The sequence below is a fragment of the Amblyomma mixtum genome, chromosome 3 (genome assembly GCF_055824585.1).
Source record: "Amblyomma mixtum isolate Tamu chromosome 3, ASM5582458v1, whole genome shotgun sequence".
NCBI classification, from domain to species: Eukaryota; Metazoa; Arthropoda; class Arachnida; order Ixodida; family Ixodidae; genus Amblyomma; species Amblyomma mixtum.
Window position 1 is genome coordinate 208,903,356 of NC_143014.1, and position 18,891 is coordinate 208,922,246.

An 18,891-nucleotide genomic window follows, 5' to 3' on the forward strand; every position below is an offset into this window, starting at 1 on the left:
AAGTCTTATCAGAAGACGCTCACCTGCTTTTCCCAGCCCCTTGAGGGGGGTCAGGTACTTGCGGTGAGAGTCTTAATAGTGATTGACTATATCTTTAAATTTTAAAAGGGGTTCGATGTCCAGATCCGAATCGGTAAGGTCATCGCCAGGGGCCCGGGAAGTGAGTGCGCGGGCGGCTGCGTCTGCAGCCTCGTTACCTGGTAGGCCTTGGTGGCCCGGAGTACAGACTAAGTAGCGGAGCGTAGGAGCGCGTTCCGAAGTATTCGATAAGCTGTGAGGGAGACCCATCCCAACTCGTAATTTCGACAAGCTCCTTGCGAATCTGAGAGGATATATTGCGCCTGAGGGTGAGAGGCCGCCAGGGCGATGGCTACCTCCTCAGCGTGAGTTGCGCTGGGAGCTTTGAAAGTGAGCCCGTCCACCTGTATTTGCTGGTGTATGACCGCGGCCGTGTACCATGCCCCCCTAAAGCGGTGCGGGCCGGCCATGTCCGTATAAAATACACCGTATTTGTTGCCATAATGGCGGTGGAGGGCATCCGCCCGCGCCTGCCGCCGGCCATTATGGTCTTCTTTGGACATTTTCGTAGGAAGGGGTCGAACGTGGATGGCGCATCTCCACATTTCGGCCACTCGTACCCTTTCCTCTGTGTGATGGTTGTGTTGAATGTGTAGTCGGTCCAAAAGGCGACGACCGGGCACGGTCTGGGCAAGACGCGTGTATTGGTTGGTGAGGTGCGCTTCTTGCAGCTCCCGATAGGTGTTCACGGAGGGAGTCTGGGTGTCTGGCAGTTCACGGTTTCACAAAAAATCTGTGCACTGTGTTGCAAGTATCACTGCAACTTCAGGGTGCAGCGCAGCCACACGATTCAGTCTGTATTTGATTTCTCTACTCAAATACAAACACTCCTGAAAGTCCTTGCACTGTGTAATAGTGGTTGCTACAGTGCAGATGTTTGCATTGCAGTCCATAATACACGACAAAAATATGCGGATCTCAATGGCCTTTCAGCATTTTCACTCTGTTCGTTGTCCAAAGTGAATGCTAACAAGGCGTGCATGCTTTGAAAAAGTTTTTTCCCCAGAAAAATGTCGAAGAAAAAGAAACGAAACGGGAGATTTTCCAGACCAAGCTGAGTCCACTTTCTGACCGCTGCGGTGCCATGTGATGGCCGAGTACCAGGTCGGGAGCGCCCTCGTGCCTATTTCACCGGTGAGCACACGGCGACATCGAAGTGCCACCCACGGCCTTGCTGGATGCTCAACCATGAGGCCAACCAGGGTTGCAAGGGGGCCCTGACACCCCCTCGTAATAGGGAGTGCCAGAGGCACAATCCATGGCTTCACGTTGTGAGAACGAAGAGACTCAAGTTGTTCCGCTCGTCGAGGAGAACGGTGTCTGTCTGAAGGTCGACTGATACGGAGCGTCACTGGGGCCCTGTTATTAGGGCTCCATAGGCGGCGAAGGAGGAAGTGCGTTGGTGGCCCTCGCCGCCACCTCGTACCTATCGACGGACCCGTCACCGGCGTCTCTTAAGACCAATAAATTTATAACAACAGCAGTACATGACACCAGGTATGTTATCTAGGAAGCAAACAGCTGCACGCAGCATGATGCACGTTGTTGTAAAAGCAGGGTAACATATAATTCGGCGCTTGTAAACTTCCGTCGCTTTTTCCCGGCAGCTGCAACGACATGCACTATAGCAACAAGGCACGTCCATGGTAACAGTCACTGCGATGCGCCTCTTCAAAATTCTTTACATGGTTTGGGATTTTGGCTGCCGTTGAAGTGGGCGGCACACAGCTGGCTGCAAATTGCTGGTGACGCCAAGGCTAGCAGACGACCAGGCCCGCACTCGACCAATCGTTTTAAAAGCAGCCAGTGACAAGTTGTACTTCAACTGCCGGAACTGGCGCTGTATGCTCGCGGCACTTAAGCGGCACAGCCGCAGAACTTTACAGAACTGGTATAGAAAGTGCATGCGAATCAAACAGACCTCACATTCGTGTGTTCGCCAACGAAGATTGCATAATGAAGCGAGCGTAGCCAATTGGCGCTAGGGATATTTACACATCAAAGGCAAGCCGACACGGACGCAGTCGTCTGTACCGTTTTCTTCACCGTCAAGCGTTGCTCGCCGACAGTGCGGGCCTCGGTCCTGTTTTCAGCGAGAGACATCGCAAGGCAAGCCGGTGAAATAATTTCTTGTTGGACTTCTTTTCGCATCGAGGCAAGGCAGCTCACCGTTCGCCCGCGTTAGCGAAGTTCTTTCGGGTGCTGCCTCGGATGGCTGAGCATCTGTACCGTGACAGCTAGATGAGTGACGGCGCACTCACGACCCACGCGCCACAAGACACGCAACCCTGGAGTATGGTGGCCCTGGTGGTGGTGGTGGAAAACATTTATGTACAGGTATAATGCAGGAGGTTATGCGTGATCTGACCCAGAGGGGGCCAGCCCTTACAGATACTAGGTGGAGGTCCCTAGTTCGGGACCCCAGTGGCATCGGCCGCCGCCCAGGCTCGCGCGACCAAGGCCCGTTGGGCTTGTAGGTCAGAGCAGCCAAGCAGGGTCGCCTCCCAGTCCTCCCGGGTTGGATGGGGTGAGGGGGGATAGCAGGGTTGGAGGGGCAGGCCCACACCATGTGGTAGATGTCCGAAGACTTCTCCGCACAGTGCGGACAGCTGCTCGAGAAAGAAGGGTCGAAGTGTTTCAGAGCTGCCGGGCACAGCAAAGTATTAGTATACAGTCGGAGCAGAAGCCGCTCCTCCGCCTTTGATAGATCTTTACACGGGAGGGGATAAAGACCATGGCCAGATTGATAGAGTGAAACGATGTCTTTGAAGGTGTAAGCTGGAATAAATTCGAGTTCCTGATCGTCAGGGTCGGAGGGGAATGTCCGGTGAGAGAGCGCGCGGGCGGCGGCGTCAGCTGCCTCATTTCCCTCAAGGCCCATGTGAGCGGGAGCCCAAACGATACGCCGGTGCGCGGGGTCACCGGTGTAGACGCTGTTTTGAAGAATGCGGTAGGCTAGATACGGTACCCAGCCCTGCTCGACGTTCCGACATGCCCCTCGCCAGTCGGAAATAATTGTTTTTGAATTCGAATCAGATGCAGCCAACGCAATGGCGACCTCCTCCGCGTGTGTTATGTCACGGGCTCGGAAAGTAAGGCCGTTTACTGTTTTGGATTGGTGGACGACTGCGGCTGTGTACCATCCCCCATGGTGGGGGCCTGAGGCATCCACATAGAATACGCCGGGTTTCGATCCATAGTGGCGGTCCAGGGCTTCCGCCCGCGCCAGGAGCCGGCCATTATGGTCCTCACGGTTCATGTTCGCGGGAAGAGGGCGCACGTGGAGGGCGCATCTCCACTGGGATGGAATACGTACGCGCTCTTCCATGAGAGTGGTGTGTTGGATGTGTAGCCGGGCAAGGAGGCGGCGACCCGACGATGTCTTCGAGAGACGTGTGTATTGGTTAGTCAAGTGGGCTTCCCGGAGCTCCCGAAATGTGTTCACCATGCCTAGCCCCAGGAGGCGCTTGTTGGAGGTGGTCACGGGGAGGCCTAGAGCCCGCTTAATAATTTTGCGGAGGATGACTTCGAGTGAATCCTCGTCTTGCTTCCGCTGGTAGAGGTATGGAGTCGAATATAGAATTCGACTGGTTACAAATGCATGCGCCAGCCGCAAGGCGTCCTTACATCGTAACCCCCGCGCTTGTTAGAAACCCGGCGGACCAAGCGGCCCACCTGGTCCCCCACCTGACGGAGTTTGGCCAATGTTGTTTCTGACCGTCTGTCTTGATGTATAAAGAGCCCCAGTACCCGGACTTCGATATTTTCAGGGATTGGACCTGTCTCGAGAGACAATGAAATTTTGGCTGTGCACTTTGGTGAGGGGCGTATGTGCACAAATTCAGACTTTTGGGTGGAGCATTGGAGGCCGCAGCGGCGAGCATAACGGTCCACTATGGTCGCCGCCTCCTGCAGGTTAGCCTCAATGCCTGCAAGGGAACCCTGCGTGGCCCACAGGGTGATGCCATCAACGTACAGCGCATGCTGCACACCGGCGACAGCGCCCAGCTGGGCCGGTAGGCGCATCATAGCCAAATTGAATAAGAGGGGAGAGAGCACCGCGCCCTGGGGTGTACCCCTGGTTCCTATATGAAAAGGGCCATGTTCTTTATCCTGGATTCGAATGCAAGATTGTCTGTCGGTTAAAAATTGCCGAATGTATTGAAAGGCATTTCTGCCGCTGTTAGTTTGAGAGAGGTGGGTGAGAATGATCTCGTGGGTAACGTTGTCGAATGCACCCTTCAAATCCAAGGCGAGTACGACCTTGTCATTGTGAGGGCATTCCACGGGGTCGAGGACAGCCTGATTGAGTTGTAGCAGGACATCTTGTGCGGATCTGTGTGGGCGAAACCCGAACATGGTGTCTGCGAAAAGGTGTTTGGATTCCATGAACTCGGACAACCTGTCACGTACCATCGTCTCCGTGAGTTTGCCCACACAGGAAGTCAGAGAGATGGGGCGGAGGTTGTCCGTGTTGATGGCCTTGCCAGCTTTGGAATGAAGGTGACTAGGGCGGTCTTCCACTCGATGGGTAGTAGCACTTCCCCAAGCCAGATTGAGTTAATGTAATTCAATAAAGACAGATATGCTGGGTCGGGGAGGTTGGCTAACAATTTGACTGTAATTTTGTCCCGACCCGGAGAGGTGCCGCGTTTCATTTTTGCCAGGGCCGCCTTCAGGTCGTGGAGCTGGAACGGTTGATCCAGCTCAACGTTCTCAGAACCTGCATAAGAGTACGCCGGCCCGCGGGAGTCCTGGGTGGTGCACAAGTACTGGTCCCGGAGCTTGTGCGCCAATTGATTTGTGTTGCCCTGAAAGCTGTGTATTGCTCTTTGGAGGTGTTTTTGAGTTTCCGTGCGTGTTTGCGTTGGGTCAATTAGGGCGCGAAAGAGTCGCCACGTGTTCCGGCTGGACATTTGCCGCGCGGCCGTATTGCATCGGGCCACCCAGTTGGAGTCGGCGAGTTGGGCCGCATACTCAGCCGCTCGTTGAGTGAGCTCGGCGATGCGAGCTTTAAGTTTCCGGTTGTGCTTTTGCCGGCGCCACCGACGGACGAGGCAATGCCGGGCCTCCCAGAGATGGAGCAGGTGGTTGTCCACATCCGAGACCGCCTCTGAGAGCTGAATTTGAGTTTCGGAGGAGCGAAGGCCAGAGACCAATTGTTGTGACCAAGTTTGGTAGCCCTGCTCATGTATGGGTGTGACATTGTTATAATTCTGCCTGAACTTGGTCCAATCTGGGAGTCGGGCTTGTGTTGTTGGTCGCGCGAAAGGATGGGTCCTAATCGTAGTATTCAGGAGGCAGTGGTCGCTGCCGAGGGTTTCCTCGGTGTTGACCCAGTCTGCATATTGAATGTTGCGGGTGAAGGTCAAGTCCGGACATGTATCCCTAGTCACGGAGTTGCCTATACGAGTTGGGTGGACTGGGTCAGTGTGAAGAGTGAGGCCCAGCGTTGACGCAAGCTCCGCCAACTTGCGTCCCCGCTTCTCTTCACGGCAGTAACCCCACATCCGAGCGGGAGCGTTGAAATCGCCCACAATCAGGAGGGGGCCTCGACCCGCAACTCTCAGTGCGCGGCTAAAGAGGTCCGCAAATGATACATTCGGCAATTTCGGATTGCAGTATACATTGAGTATGTGTAGCGGTGGGTCCTGTCTGCGGAGTGGGAGGAGGGTCACCATTACATAGGAGTATTCAAGTTGCATGTCTGAGTCGACCTGGTTGGCTGTATAATTTATATAGACTAATAGACAAGACGAGGGGTCCTGCTGGAACGTCGTATAATTTGTTAGTACGGCGCCTTTCCCTGGCTCTTGGAGGGCAACTACGGCAGGCAAATGCTGAAAGGTTGAAAGGAAAAGTCGGAGGTCGGCCCGCTTGGAACGGGACCGGAGCCCCCGACAGTTCCATTGAGTAATCGTAATGGGGGAAGCCGATTTGGAAAGAGGGGAGCGCTGCAGCCACGATCGATTCACACAACTGGTAATGTACAGGCTGCTTCACTTTGCCCGGACGACGTCAAGGTTGCGCGTGAGGTCGCACAGCCCGCCGCGAGCGCGGTAAAAATCGTCGAAACACAGGACGCAGAGAACAACACGAGTTTTATTAACGGACGAACACAGTCATCAAATAAGATTTCAGGGTTTCACATTTCTCGACACAGATGCTCGACATTTTTCGAGGTCAAGAATCATTTGGACCCGGCTGGGCTCTCCTCAGTCATTCTCTCCACAGCACTCAGCAGCAGCTCGATTATTCGACGGCGCTCCCGCTGGGGTTCAAGGTGCGCACGAGGCGGCCTTGGAGACGGGTTAGTGGTGGGGACCGGGCTCCGTCGGTCGCACTTTCCCTGCCTTCCTCTCCGTTCGCCTCCACGGTGCGCACCGACTGCTCCTGGCTTTCTTCATCGCACACAGCTACGTCACCTGAACCAGCCGTGGTTGACCTGCACACCATAGACATATGCCTGTACCGCGATGCTGCAACTCTCCAATGCGCCAAACGTCTGTGCGCGCGCAGACATGGAGTTAGCCACCCTAGTGGAATTTTCGGTTGCTCTAAGAACAAGGCTCCAATGGGCACGAAGCAAGTCAGTAACTCACTGTATCAAATACATTCCTTGAGTATAGAACGGCGTTAGCGCTCTTTTTGGTAGCTGATTTAACCGAGGCGAAACCAAAGAGAATATAATTTATGCGGAATCTTGACAAATTTTTAACCACATGAGTGAACTAAAGCAACGCGCACCTTTACTTTTTTTGTGGGGGGGAGGGGTAGGGGGGGGGGGGCATGTTGCTGAAATATAGTTGCCAGATTTATACTACAAAATGAACGGAACGCAGACAAAACAAAATTTGGGAACGCGTCGAAAAGACAAAATTTGGAAACACGTCGAAAAGATCATACATGATTGGGCGAGGGCTACGGCGCGCCATCATTTTATTTTTTATTTATTTAATGTGATATGTCCACTAATAGCTAACCGCCGCGGTGCCTTAGTGGTTATGGTGCTCGGCTGCTGACGCGAAAGTCGTGGGTTTGAACCCTGCCGCGGCGGTCGCATTTTGAAGGAGGCGAAATGCTGGGGGCCCGTTTACTGTACGATGTCAGCGTACGTCAAAGGACCTCAGGTGGTCGCACTTATCTGCAGCCTTTCAATACGGCGTCCGTCATAGGTCGAGTCACTTTGGGAGGTTAATCCCAATAAAAGCAAAAGCCAAACCACTAACAGCCTTAGGGCTCATTCACACTTGCGAGTCGCAAAGGGCGTGCGACTCGCAGTCGCATGCGACCTGGGAGCAGCTCGCCACTACCGATGTTCACACTAGCAAGGCGACTACGCGAGTCGCCTTCTCGTTCTGTTCTCGTTCTGTTCTCGTCCCAAACGAGAACCATCAGGAATGCGGTCGTACGCGCCCTTTTTCCGTCTGCTGCGGTTCGCGCCAGTCACTGCTCGCGCTTGTCCCGAGACATTTTGTTGCATCGCTCCTCGGCTCAACACAAGAATGTTTTACGGCGACCTCAGCGAGGAGGAAGACGTCGTCGCTGTTCTGATGTGCACTGCGGCCGCGCAAGCTTTTGCTGCGCGCGCGCGTACGGCACAGAAAGAGCGGCGACGGCGTCGCTGGTGGGTTCGACCATGCCTCCGATCGCGGGATGTCGCCGGACATGCAAGCCGCCTGCTACCGCAGCTGCGGGCGCACGATGAAGAATACTACCGAGAGTAAGTTTTCATTTCTGTCTTTATGGCGCAAAGCACAACTTTGCAACCTTCCTTGTTCAATCCTTTTTTCTCCTTTACGCATTCCAGCTTTCTCCGGATGCCGCCTCGGACTTTCGACACACTCCTGGATCTGGTGCGAAGTTCTATAACTGTGCGGGACACCAGGTTCAGGAGTGCCATTTCAGCGGCTGACCGTTTGGCCATGACAATTAGGTAACCCGCGTTGTCAGAAAAATGGTAACATTTTTTCTCATGTATAGCGTATAACAATTGTAGTTCCGATGTCATAACACAATGCTTGCTGAATTGATCTGTTTCATGAGTTCATGCTGCATAGTAGTGAGCACTGTTTTCATTATAAATAGTCAAGTATAAACAGTTCATCTGTGGTGTGTAAATCAATTTCCCAGTGAAGTGAGTATCTATGCTGTTCAACCTTTCTATGTCATTGCTTTGGCAGGTTCCTGGCCACGGGTCAAAGCCTCAGGGAGCTTTCCTACAACTTTTTGATAGGAAGGTCTACTGCGTGCTGCCTCGTGGCAACAGTCTGCCAGGCACTGTGGGATGTGCTGAAGCCACTTTACCTAAGGCATCCACAGGTGGCAGACGAGTGGCTAAAAGTAAGCTTCATTATATTAATTATGTTATTGTTGCTGTGCTCTGCAGGCAAAGGTTGTTACTGCACATGGTGTTCCGGAATACTTCACAGGAACAACTAATGAGTGACCAACGCAATTCATTTTGATGAATGGAAGTATATCCGTTAAACTTTATTCTGCAGATCGCAGCTGACTTTGAAGAAAAGTGGCAAATGCCACACTGCGTTGGGGCCATTGACGGCAAGCATGTCTTGGTTGAATGCCCTGCCAACTCTGGGAGTGCAGATCGAAATTACAAAGGATCATTCAGCAAGTCGTTGCTTGCTGTTTGTGATGCACACTACAGGTAAGGCTCTCTATTATGACAATCTTGGCATGTTCAGTTTGCAGACACCTTCTTAATAATGAGGCCGACCACAGGTTTGCATGACTGCTGACTATCAGGTAGCGATGAATAAATAAGACACACTGTCAATCTCAATGCCATGCAGAGGGCAACATTTCGTTTAAGCCCTTTGGGTTTCAATCCATGTATAAAATCATTGAGCCATAATCAAAAATGATGACTTCTTACTTACACTTGCTAGGTTAGAGCAAAGCAGAACTGTGTATGATACCCGCGCAGCAGAGCCTTGGAATGTTAAGAAATGCCGTACAAACTATGGCAAACAAATGTTGCAGCATACCTTACCGACACTTCTGAACCAGTTGCACTGCCACAAGAATCTTGATGTCTCCAATATTTCTCTGAAAGAATTGCCCCAAATATTCGTGTAGTTCTTCTTTTTCTTGCTATTACCATTTTGAGTGCACCTGTCAGTTCTGCTGTCCTTTATTTTCTCCTCCCTGTGTTTGCCTTTATAGTCTCTTTGACCTAATATAGTTCTTTTTTCTTTTACAAGCAGAATGTACTGCTTACTGAACGTACATGTGTCATTATATGTACAGAACATACGAGTTTTTTCTTACTATTTGTTTGATGTCCTATTCCGCCGCCGTCAATGCTGCACTGTAAGAGGAAGCCAGGACCTCTCAAGCTGTCTATACAGCTTTTTCCCTGGCTGTCCTCGCAACACCTAGTTGCGGAAATAAACCTTCAAACCTTCAAACTGCACATTCTCAGCAACTGCAACATGTAGTGACCTTTAAAACGTAACTTACAGGTACAAATCAAAAGAGCAGTTGTCAGAAACACATTCATTGCTACTCAATCTGCACTGAATTTCAAACTATCTTCCATACAGGTTCCTCTACGTTGAAATGGGGCATTTTGGAAGCGACTCTGATGGCGGAATTTTCGCCTCGTCGACGCTCCAAAAGAAGATTGCTGGTGGCGAGTGGGGCTTTCCCACTGCAAGGCCTCTAGGTGGTGAGGGGCCGCTGCCCTATTTCTTCGTGGGGGACGAGGCCTTCCCGCTGAAGGACTACATGATGCGGCATTTTCCAAGACGAGGTAGAGGACCACATCTGAAGTTTCAATGCACTTAAAACGTAAAGAGCTATGTCACTGGCATGATCAAGCAGTGAAGTGTGCATCTGTCATAATCTGAATTTTCAATATTTTTTTCCTCTCCAAATATTGCATGCCTAGTTTCATCAATGTTTGTCATATTTTACCATTTCAAGAAAGCTGTAACACAGGCCATGTAAAGCATTCTAAGAGTTTTGTGTTGCATGCCACAAATTTGTCAGCCCAGCCTTTGCAGTGTCACTTTTTCATCTAACTAGGACGTTTGTGGTTCATTCCTGTAAACCGGTGACCTTGCTGTTAACAAGTGTATCGAAATCACATTACAGAAATGCCGCTCTAGGTGTGTATTGGCAGGAGTACTAGAAAAAACAATACACATGCAGTAACTTTTCTACACTTGGCAGCAGCATGAGCCTTAAGTATTCTTCATGCTTGAAACTTTTCAGCTTCAGTGAAGGCTCCAAGGTCATGCTTCCCATGCAAACAAGTAGACTGTTTGGTCTCACAGTGCATTGCTTGCGACTGAGAAGTGCATGCAAATGTTCTCTATACTTCATCACTCATGTTCTTGTCTTCAGCCCTGCATGAAACTGCGGTGCAGTTCAACTACGAGCGCCGGATTTTTAATTATCGGCTGAGCCGGGCACGCCGCATCATCGAAAATGCGTTTGGCATCCTGGCACAGAGGTGGAGGATTCTGCGGCGACCCTTTAAGGCAAAAACAGTTAACATCAATAGATATGTTGGTGCATGCATAGTGCTGCACAACTATCTCCTTAAAGAGTCCGCAGAATCCTCCTCCATGTACTGCCCGCCAGGCTCTGCCGACGCTGAAGATTGGGAGGGCCGCCTCTGTCCTGGAAGCTGGAGGAGTGACGACTCCAGCTCGGCCTTGAGGGCTCAAAGGCTCACAGGCTGCAACGCAACACGGTATGTGGTTTGTTATACAGCTGTTTGTTCCAATCATTGCACTACATGTGCCACCAAAACAGGCGCATACATTAGGTGTCCGGCATTGTCAATCATACTTGTTCAACTTACTAAACCTCATGTAATTTGTTTTGATTTCTTATGTACAGAAAATCTCAAAGGAAAAAAGTAACCCAATAAACTAGAGGGTTCTGTAGAACCCAGTTTCAGAAGTCCTCGTTTATAATGGTACACATCAGAGGCTCGGAGCATTTCGGCACTGTGTGACATGCAGCACTGGAGTTGGCTTATCAAGATAATGAAATATAACTTGAGTGCAATTTCTTCCCAGGCATGCCAAGCAAGTACGTGAAAAGCTCACGCACCACTTCGTCACGGCAGGTGCAGTACCGTGGCAACATGGAATGGTGACCGGAAATCACGAGTAACCAGAGGTGGGTTACACAATGGTGAATTTTATTTTATACAATAAGTGCTTGCAAGATGATGTTTTGCTTGATAAAAATATGTACTGTCTGTAGCAAAAGTTGACAGTCCTCCATGCCTTTGCTTCTAAGGGTATAGCACACTGTAAACTTTTGCAACAGATGGTACTTTTACATGAAGAGGGAAAATATGAGCTTCTTTCATAAGAACAATGCATGAAGTGAGGTCATTCATAAATTAAGTGCAAGTAACATTAGCAGTGAGTAGTTCAAGATGAAGATTGCACAAGTGTTTATAAGTAAAAAGCCATTGGTAATTTTTATCGGTTCCTTATTTTAAAAATATCACATAATCACATTGATCACAAAAAATAAACAGGAACATAAATACTAGGCACATCGATATCAACTTGTACTTTTAAGGGCAGTCACGTCGCCGCAGTGGCTCAGTGGTTACGGTGCCAGACTGTTGACCTAAAAGATGCAGGTTCAATCCCTGCCTCCACTATGACGTCCCTTATAGAGTTGCTTTGGGACGTCAAGCCCCAGAAAACTCGACTGTGATATTACAATTCTACAGCCAACCTTACACAAAGTGTGGCTGGGTGAGGGCTTATGGGTTTAAACTTCCTAAAGCGACTCGGGCTATGAGGGACTGGGATAAAAAAATATCACAGTTTAGTCATGTCACGTAAAACAGCGCTAAAAATGGGAACTTCTGCGGTTCAATACAATAAAATCTGGATTAGCATATGTTAACTTGAGTACTATAAATTACATTGTAGCGCTTAAAAAGGAACCTAAAAAATGACTAAGTCGCAATTGCACATTCATTTGTATAAAACATTTGCAGTTAATGAAAAATAAAAGCACAAAAAGTATCACAGTTTAGTCATGTCACGTAAAACAGGGCTAAAAATGGGAACTTCTGCGGTTCAATACAATAAAATCTGGATTAGCATATGTTAACTTGAGTACTATAAATTACATTGTAGCGCTTAAAAAAGGAACCTAAAAAATGACTGAGTTGCAATTGCACATTCATTTGTATAAAACATTTGCAGTTAATGAAAAATAAAAGCACATCAACACTACAGCGTGTTCCGCAATTAAACGTGCTCCATAGAATGCACCTCATAGCTAAACCAGTGAATTGTTCAAGCTCAATTATCGCAAATACATGGCATTTGGTCGGCAGAATTGCTTTCTACCACATTTCTTTGGGGTACTTGCCTGAATCAATAAGAAGTCGGATATTCCCATAGTTTGCAGCAACGACGAAACGAAATGGGTCGCTCTCTCGGTGATTGCACTGGTGGTGCCATCTCGTTGGTCAACCATGGAGATTAGGCAAATGAGGGGGTTCTTTTGTGGGAGGTTTGAAGACTTTTCAGCAACTGCTTTATCAATGACCACAAAAGGCTTAGTTTGGCCAAAACTGCACCAAGTTTGAACTTTCTTAGGGTAGAGCACCTTCAAAACCTCCCACAAAACTCTGCCCCACCTCCTTTGCCGAATCTCTATGGCCGACAACGAGACGACACCACCAATACAATCGTAGAGAAACTGGCCCATTTCATTTCATCGTTGCTGCAAACTATGGGAATATCCGACTTCTTCTTATTGATTAAGGCAAGTACCTCAAAGAAATGTGGTAGAAAGCAATTCTGCCGACCAAATGCCATTTCTGCACGAAATTTGAGCTCAACCAATTCACTGGTTTAGCTGTGAGCAGCGTTCTACAGCGCGCCTTTAATTTCGGAACAGTCTGTATGTTAATTATTCAATCCTGCCCTGCACCTGCAGGCTATACGTCATGACTTCAATGTTGTGCATGAGGTCTTCAGCCAGGTGTTGTGGCATGAGTCTCATGCGGGCGTCCAACAGCATACAAAAAAGTCCGATGGGATCCCTCTGCTGTTGCCGCTGTTGCCGCTGTTCCCTAATCTGAGCCAAATGGCTCACACAAGCCCTCATGACGTCATCGCCAGCGTTCCTGCAGACCAAGCAATTTAGTGTAGTGCAAACTGGTTAGTCAGTTCACCAACCGTCATGGAAGGAAATCATGGGCAAAAGAGATTGGACAAGGGAGAGCAACAGACAAACCGCAGTCTCACAGTTAACCTTACTGCAAATGCCTTCAACTTTGGGAACACAAACATGTACACTCTCAGTAATGATCAGATTGCAAAACTCACCCAGAATTTTCTGTTGTTCTCTTCTGCGACGTGCGTGGCCTATAATGCAATACAAAGTTTTCTTCATTAGACGAAAGAACTTGTCTTGGTCCGCCTGTTTAGCAAAGTAATTGTTTTGCCAGAAACTCTGCCCACGTACCGTTTTGCAGGTGTCAGCTCAGCAGCATCCTGCTCATGCACGTCAGGACTGCATCTGCAAGACGAGTATCATTAGGGCACTTTTCTTGCACGTGCAATTTATAGCAGAACACAACCTAGTGCAAAGTAGGTGGACGACAAGAATGTGAAAATCTACCAGGGTATTGCAAATTTTACTTACTCTTGCTCCCAGGTTTCTCTTTCGGCATCGCTGCCAGTGGCCTGAGGCAGTAGCTCCACATGCCCCTCCTGCGTTGCCTGCGTGGAGCTGCAATGCCAGAGATCAAGGATAAATATGCAGCAGCATGATAACAGACTGTGCAAAGGCACCATGAATATGTTCTTTGTTTTCGCTGATGGCAACAGTTTAAACAAGACCGCTTTAAAAAAAGACTGCTTTCAAAGCTCTGCTCCTGCTGTACTTTTGGGCCTGTAGCGTGCCATCGTGGTCCGGCAGCCGAAGACGACGACTGTCCCAGTACGCCTGCCAAGCACGCGCAGACTGGATTTTCATGGCTGCTTAACTGCAAGGCCGGCGCAGCGCTGTTCCATCCAAGCCTGGCTGAGCGCGTCCAGCCGAATATATTTGTGGAGACCTGACGTCCGCTTTTCCTTCGCCATGGATTGAGCGCCTACCCTTCGCCCTGCTTGGTCTCCGCACTGCACTTCGCAGTGACTCTTCTACCTGTGCAGCAGAGCTAACGTTTGGCACTACTCTCTGTGTCCCTGGCGAATTCTTCGAGCCCTCACCACCCACGCCTGCTGACGTCTCAGATTACGCCTACCGCCTACGTAGCGCTATGAGCAGTGTAGTTCCACCACGTCAACGCCAGTATTCCCGTCGTGTCCACGTCCCCTCCGACCTTCAGCGGTGCATTCACGTCTTTGTTCGCCACGACGCCGTACGCCCGCCCTTACGGCCACCATACGATGGTCCGTACCAAGTGCTCCGGCGTGCTCCTAAGCACTTTCTCCTGCTCATCAACGGCCGGCAGGACACAATCTCAGTTGACCGCGTTAAACCTGCTCATCTTGACACCGACGTCATCGCTAACTGTGCCGCTGCATTCCCTCCCGACCGTGCCAGTCCTCGTCGCGTACGATTTGCGCCAAGCCTATCCGCTTTTCGCCATTCACACCTTGCTCGTGGCTTCATCGCTAGAGGGGGGGCCCTGAAGCGTGCCATCGTGGTCCGGCAGCCGAAGACTACGACTGTCCCAGTACGCCTGCCAAGCACGCGCAGACTGGATTTTCATGGCTGCTTAACTGCAAGGCCGGCGCAGCGCTGTTCCATCCAAGCCTGGCTGAGCACGTCCAGCCGAATATATTTGTGGAGACCTGACGATGACTGGTGCCCACGATCCATCTCCACAGGCCTAAGTTGGCCAGCTGCTCAATCGGCAGTTCATTTATCATGTTTATTTCCATGTTGCCTTGGCAGGCCCATACCATGCGGTATAGGTCTTAGGTTGTACCTAAAAAGCCTCCTTTTTGTCACTAACCTTTCACCACCGTCATCAGCAGCATGGACAAAGCTGAAAAGAAATTAACGTACATATTTTACACCAGAATGAACTTTTTGAATAACCAAGTGCAGTTGCTTGTGAAATTTGTTTGCGCAAGATTAGTTGTTTTTTTAGTGGCCTATTTGTTTCTCACCTTGTACCATCTTCCTCTGTACTGCATAGGACTCTGGAAAAACAAATTATGTAGTTCAACATTTCATGATCCACTCTCATGAAAGCAAATACAGCTGCTTGATTACACGCAGAGATAACAGTACTACTGGTCAATGCACTGAGGCACAGATGAGAGGGTGACTTGTAAACATGTGACTTGGACATTGACTGCCTTAGCAAAAGAAATCCTAGCGTTCAGCTTAATGTTGCTAGCAGTGTAGATATGTAACAAGAATACTGCTAGAGGCACTAAGCATATAGTTTGATAACACTAAACTAGCCTTTCTGCTTAGACTACCCCAACAATCACTTTCATGCTATGAGGTGCCTGCGTTTGTTCAATGGAGTGCTCTATGAGATGCCCGTGTTGTTCAACTACCATATTTTTGGCCTTGTAAAAGTCACATTATGCTTGCTCTGGCTCTGTTCTCCTTTTCACATGTATTTCTACATCAAGTGTTGCAAAAGTTCTCATTACACCAGCAAATTAAACTCACAGTGCAGGCTGCAGTGAAGATTCCATGAGCTCCATCATGGATTCAAAATGCGGCCATTTCACAGTAGGGATATCTGCCGCCCCAGCTCCACTCTTCTGCTTTTCTTTTATTTCCTGGCGTTTCCTAATGTAGATATCCTTCAAATTTTTAAATTTTTTCTCTGCCTGGGTGCCTGGAAGATAAAAACGTTCTCATGAATATATATGGCAAATAAAATAATCATCATTCAAAAAACGCTGTGCATTCAGCTTGTTTTGTCTGACTGTGCCTGAAAGCTCAAAGTGTTGCTTCTTTCAAGTAATCACTGCTGTGGCTTATCTCTAGAACTTTGTGCTGCATGGAGATGCTGATGCACGCGCATGTTCCGCATGTGCACATTTTGTGCTGTCGTCGAAGTACCGCAGTTGGGTGAGCATGGAAGTGCGTAGCAATAATAACTTGCACCTGAGCAAGCGTTTCACAAGGCGCGGGGAGAGAAAAAAAGTTAAGAGGCCGAGCGTACACTGTCCTCGCAGTAGCCAACGCACGTGTCTACGTGCACACAATGCACGCTTTTACGCGAGCGTAAAAACACACGTCTCGGCCCTAGTCTTCTCCGATTTCGAGCGAAACGGGGACGAACGCCAAGCGGTAGAAGGAAAAATCAAGTTCGGAATATGTTTTCATCGTGTGTAAACATGAGCACGCGCTCTTGTGAGGAAAAACATGCTGCCCTCGTCATGCATGCTACAACAATACGAACTGAGCACATCTAAAAAACAAACGCGGGATACTTACGGGTTAAGCCGAATAGTCTTCCAATTTCTTCCCATGTGCAGTCCTTTTTAGTTCGGTTTTTAAATTCGGGGTGGTGTTTGTCATACAAAAATCTGTACTCGCGCACAGCGTTGATGAGCAGCTCTGCGGAGTACTCCATCTTTTGAGTGACCACGCTGGTGTGACGCCGATTTTGATCTTGCCGCCGGGAATGAACAACCGGATGTAGGTGACGCTTTCGTCAACTTCCGAAGCGCCGCTGATTGGTTCAGCGGTTTGCGACTCGCAGTCGCGAAGCTGAAAAATCGAGCAGCGAGCGACTGGCCTGCGACTGTCGCATTTCGACCAGGGCGACCGTTTGCGACTGTCGCTTTTCGACCAAAACAGTCGCGCGACCTCTGCGACTCGCAAGTGTGAACGGGCCTTTAGACCTTTTTGCAGTGGGGCACTGAGAGCAGTGAAATATTAAAGAACGATAAATAGAATAAGAAAACAACAATGAAAATGACGCAGACATGGAAATCAATGATGGAAACACATAACAGGCAAAATACGTTAAAGACTCTGACATAGCAGGTTTTGCCTGAAAAATTTAAAGCCCTGATGAAATATATCAGCACCACATGGTGGCATGGCGCTATACGTAGCCATCATTCACGCAATGGTGCTCGGTTTGAACGGTGTCTAGTCAAACACTCGCCGTCCAGCTCGAAACAGAAGCTTCTGGACCACGTGAGCTGCACGTGGCAACCGGCGTGTAAGGCACCAAAAGCGCCGACGGACGGCGATCAATCCGCGAAAGCAGCCAGGGGGGCTATATGCGCGCTGCTGTGCCCGAAAAACACAAGCAGGCGAAGACGGCGGTACGCACACCAACCAAGGGCAGGATACCGCGAGGCTAATGCCAACTGTAGCTCCCAACAGCTTCAACTTTAGCTTCAACCTACAAAACCTCACTGAATGCGGCTGCCACCATCGAGGAGCCATCCTAGAATTCACTATGATTTCCATGCAATGCAATGCACTTCATGCTAACACCTACTCTCGACGACGAGAGTAAGTGTGAATTTTTAAATTCCAGGCCCCAAAATCGCCCACAGCATGACTGCTGCTGGAATGGCTGCGTTCTATGGAAACCCACGTTTTCCAGCGGTCATCACTAATCCCGCATATAAGGGTCATTAACCCATTAACGCTACCGCGTATACCCTTGAGGCGGAGCCAAAGTGTACGCTCCAATTTTTATTTACTTTTACTGCGAAAGTAATACTACGCCAAGTCTAACCGCTCGTCGCGTAGTCCGCCCCCCCCCCCCCCCCCCCCCGACACGCTCCTCGAGGAGCCGCCGCCGCACCTAACAGATGGTGTGACGTCAGCCTCTCCGTTGCTATGACGATGCGTGACGTCAGCTTGCTCTCTCCACCGCAGCCTGGAGGAGCCGGTCGTGCTGCGTTCCCCGAGGAGTCTCGCCATAGAAGTCACCGACGAAGAGTCTATATCTGAATATAGTTGCTCTACTGCTTCTCTTGCTTTCGCGACCAGCCAGGTTTATCCAGAGCTAAACACACCAATTTTTTGAATAATAACGCACTGCCTTGCCCACGTGAGGCGATTACTTGCTCAAAGATGTACGAGCCCCACAAATGTCGCTCATGAGTGTGGATGACTATGTTTGAATCAGCGTAGGATACATGACAGAACTGCTGGTCGCTACTTGCGTCGACCGTGAGCCGACAGTCAAAAAGTCAACTAGCACGGACATGGGCGTCTATACGGGACGTTTGTGGGGTCCACGCCGCTTAGCATAGGAACGACACGCGCTACTCAGAACGTCCACTATAACTGGCCCACAATAAACGAAGAGGCATCCTTTGTGGCTTCAGTGTTCCTCCATGAAGCTATGATACAAGCACGTTGCAACTGGTTCTGGCAGGAAGCAGCAAACGCGGGACAGGGCACCGCAACCGGGCAAGGGTTGCACCGCGCCGCTGTACGCTACTGCGGTGCCTTGCGCAACAAAGCGGCGCGGCGCTGCGAACTGCGCCACGCTGTCTCTTGTCTACTGCGAGGAGAGCGCCAGAGCAGAAAGAGGGAGCGCCGGGCCATTACCCGCTTTTTATTTTTTTTGCCCAGACAGGGAAAGAAAAAGACCCCCCCCCCCCCCACACACACACACACACACACATACCGGCCTCTCTCCGACTCACTGCCTTCTGAGCCGCAATGTCTCCCAACATCACTGCATGCAGTTTGAATTCGAAATTTCAAACAAGGCCGGAAACGTTTGCAGGCAGTAGTACCTAGTGGCGGTTGGGCGTTCTTGGTCTGTCCTCTCTATTTGTGCTCTGACGCTTTCAGTTGTAGTACTGCCGACGATACAGTGGTAAATGACTCAAG

At 49.8% G+C, this 18,891-nt stretch overlaps 1 protein-coding gene across 1 annotated transcript; it reads right to left on the bottom strand.

Moving 5' to 3' along the window:
* Nucleotides 1–12,956: 12,956 nt before the first annotated feature.
* LOC149353493 (uncharacterized) lies at nt 12,957–15,963 on the bottom strand. Its single transcript, XM_089582600.1, has 5 exons — nt 15,739–15,963; nt 13,744–15,254; nt 13,564–13,617; nt 13,425–13,463; nt 12,957–13,222 (listed from the first exon to the last, which is right to left on the bottom strand). Exons 2-5 carry the CDS (start codon nt 13,893–13,895, stop codon nt 13,006–13,008), a joined length of 462 nt encoding a protein of 153 aa, XP_089438726.1. The 5' UTR covers nt 13,896–15,254; nt 15,739–15,963; the 3' UTR covers nt 12,957–13,005.
* Between the last annotated feature and the right edge of the window lie 2,928 nt (nt 15,964–18,891).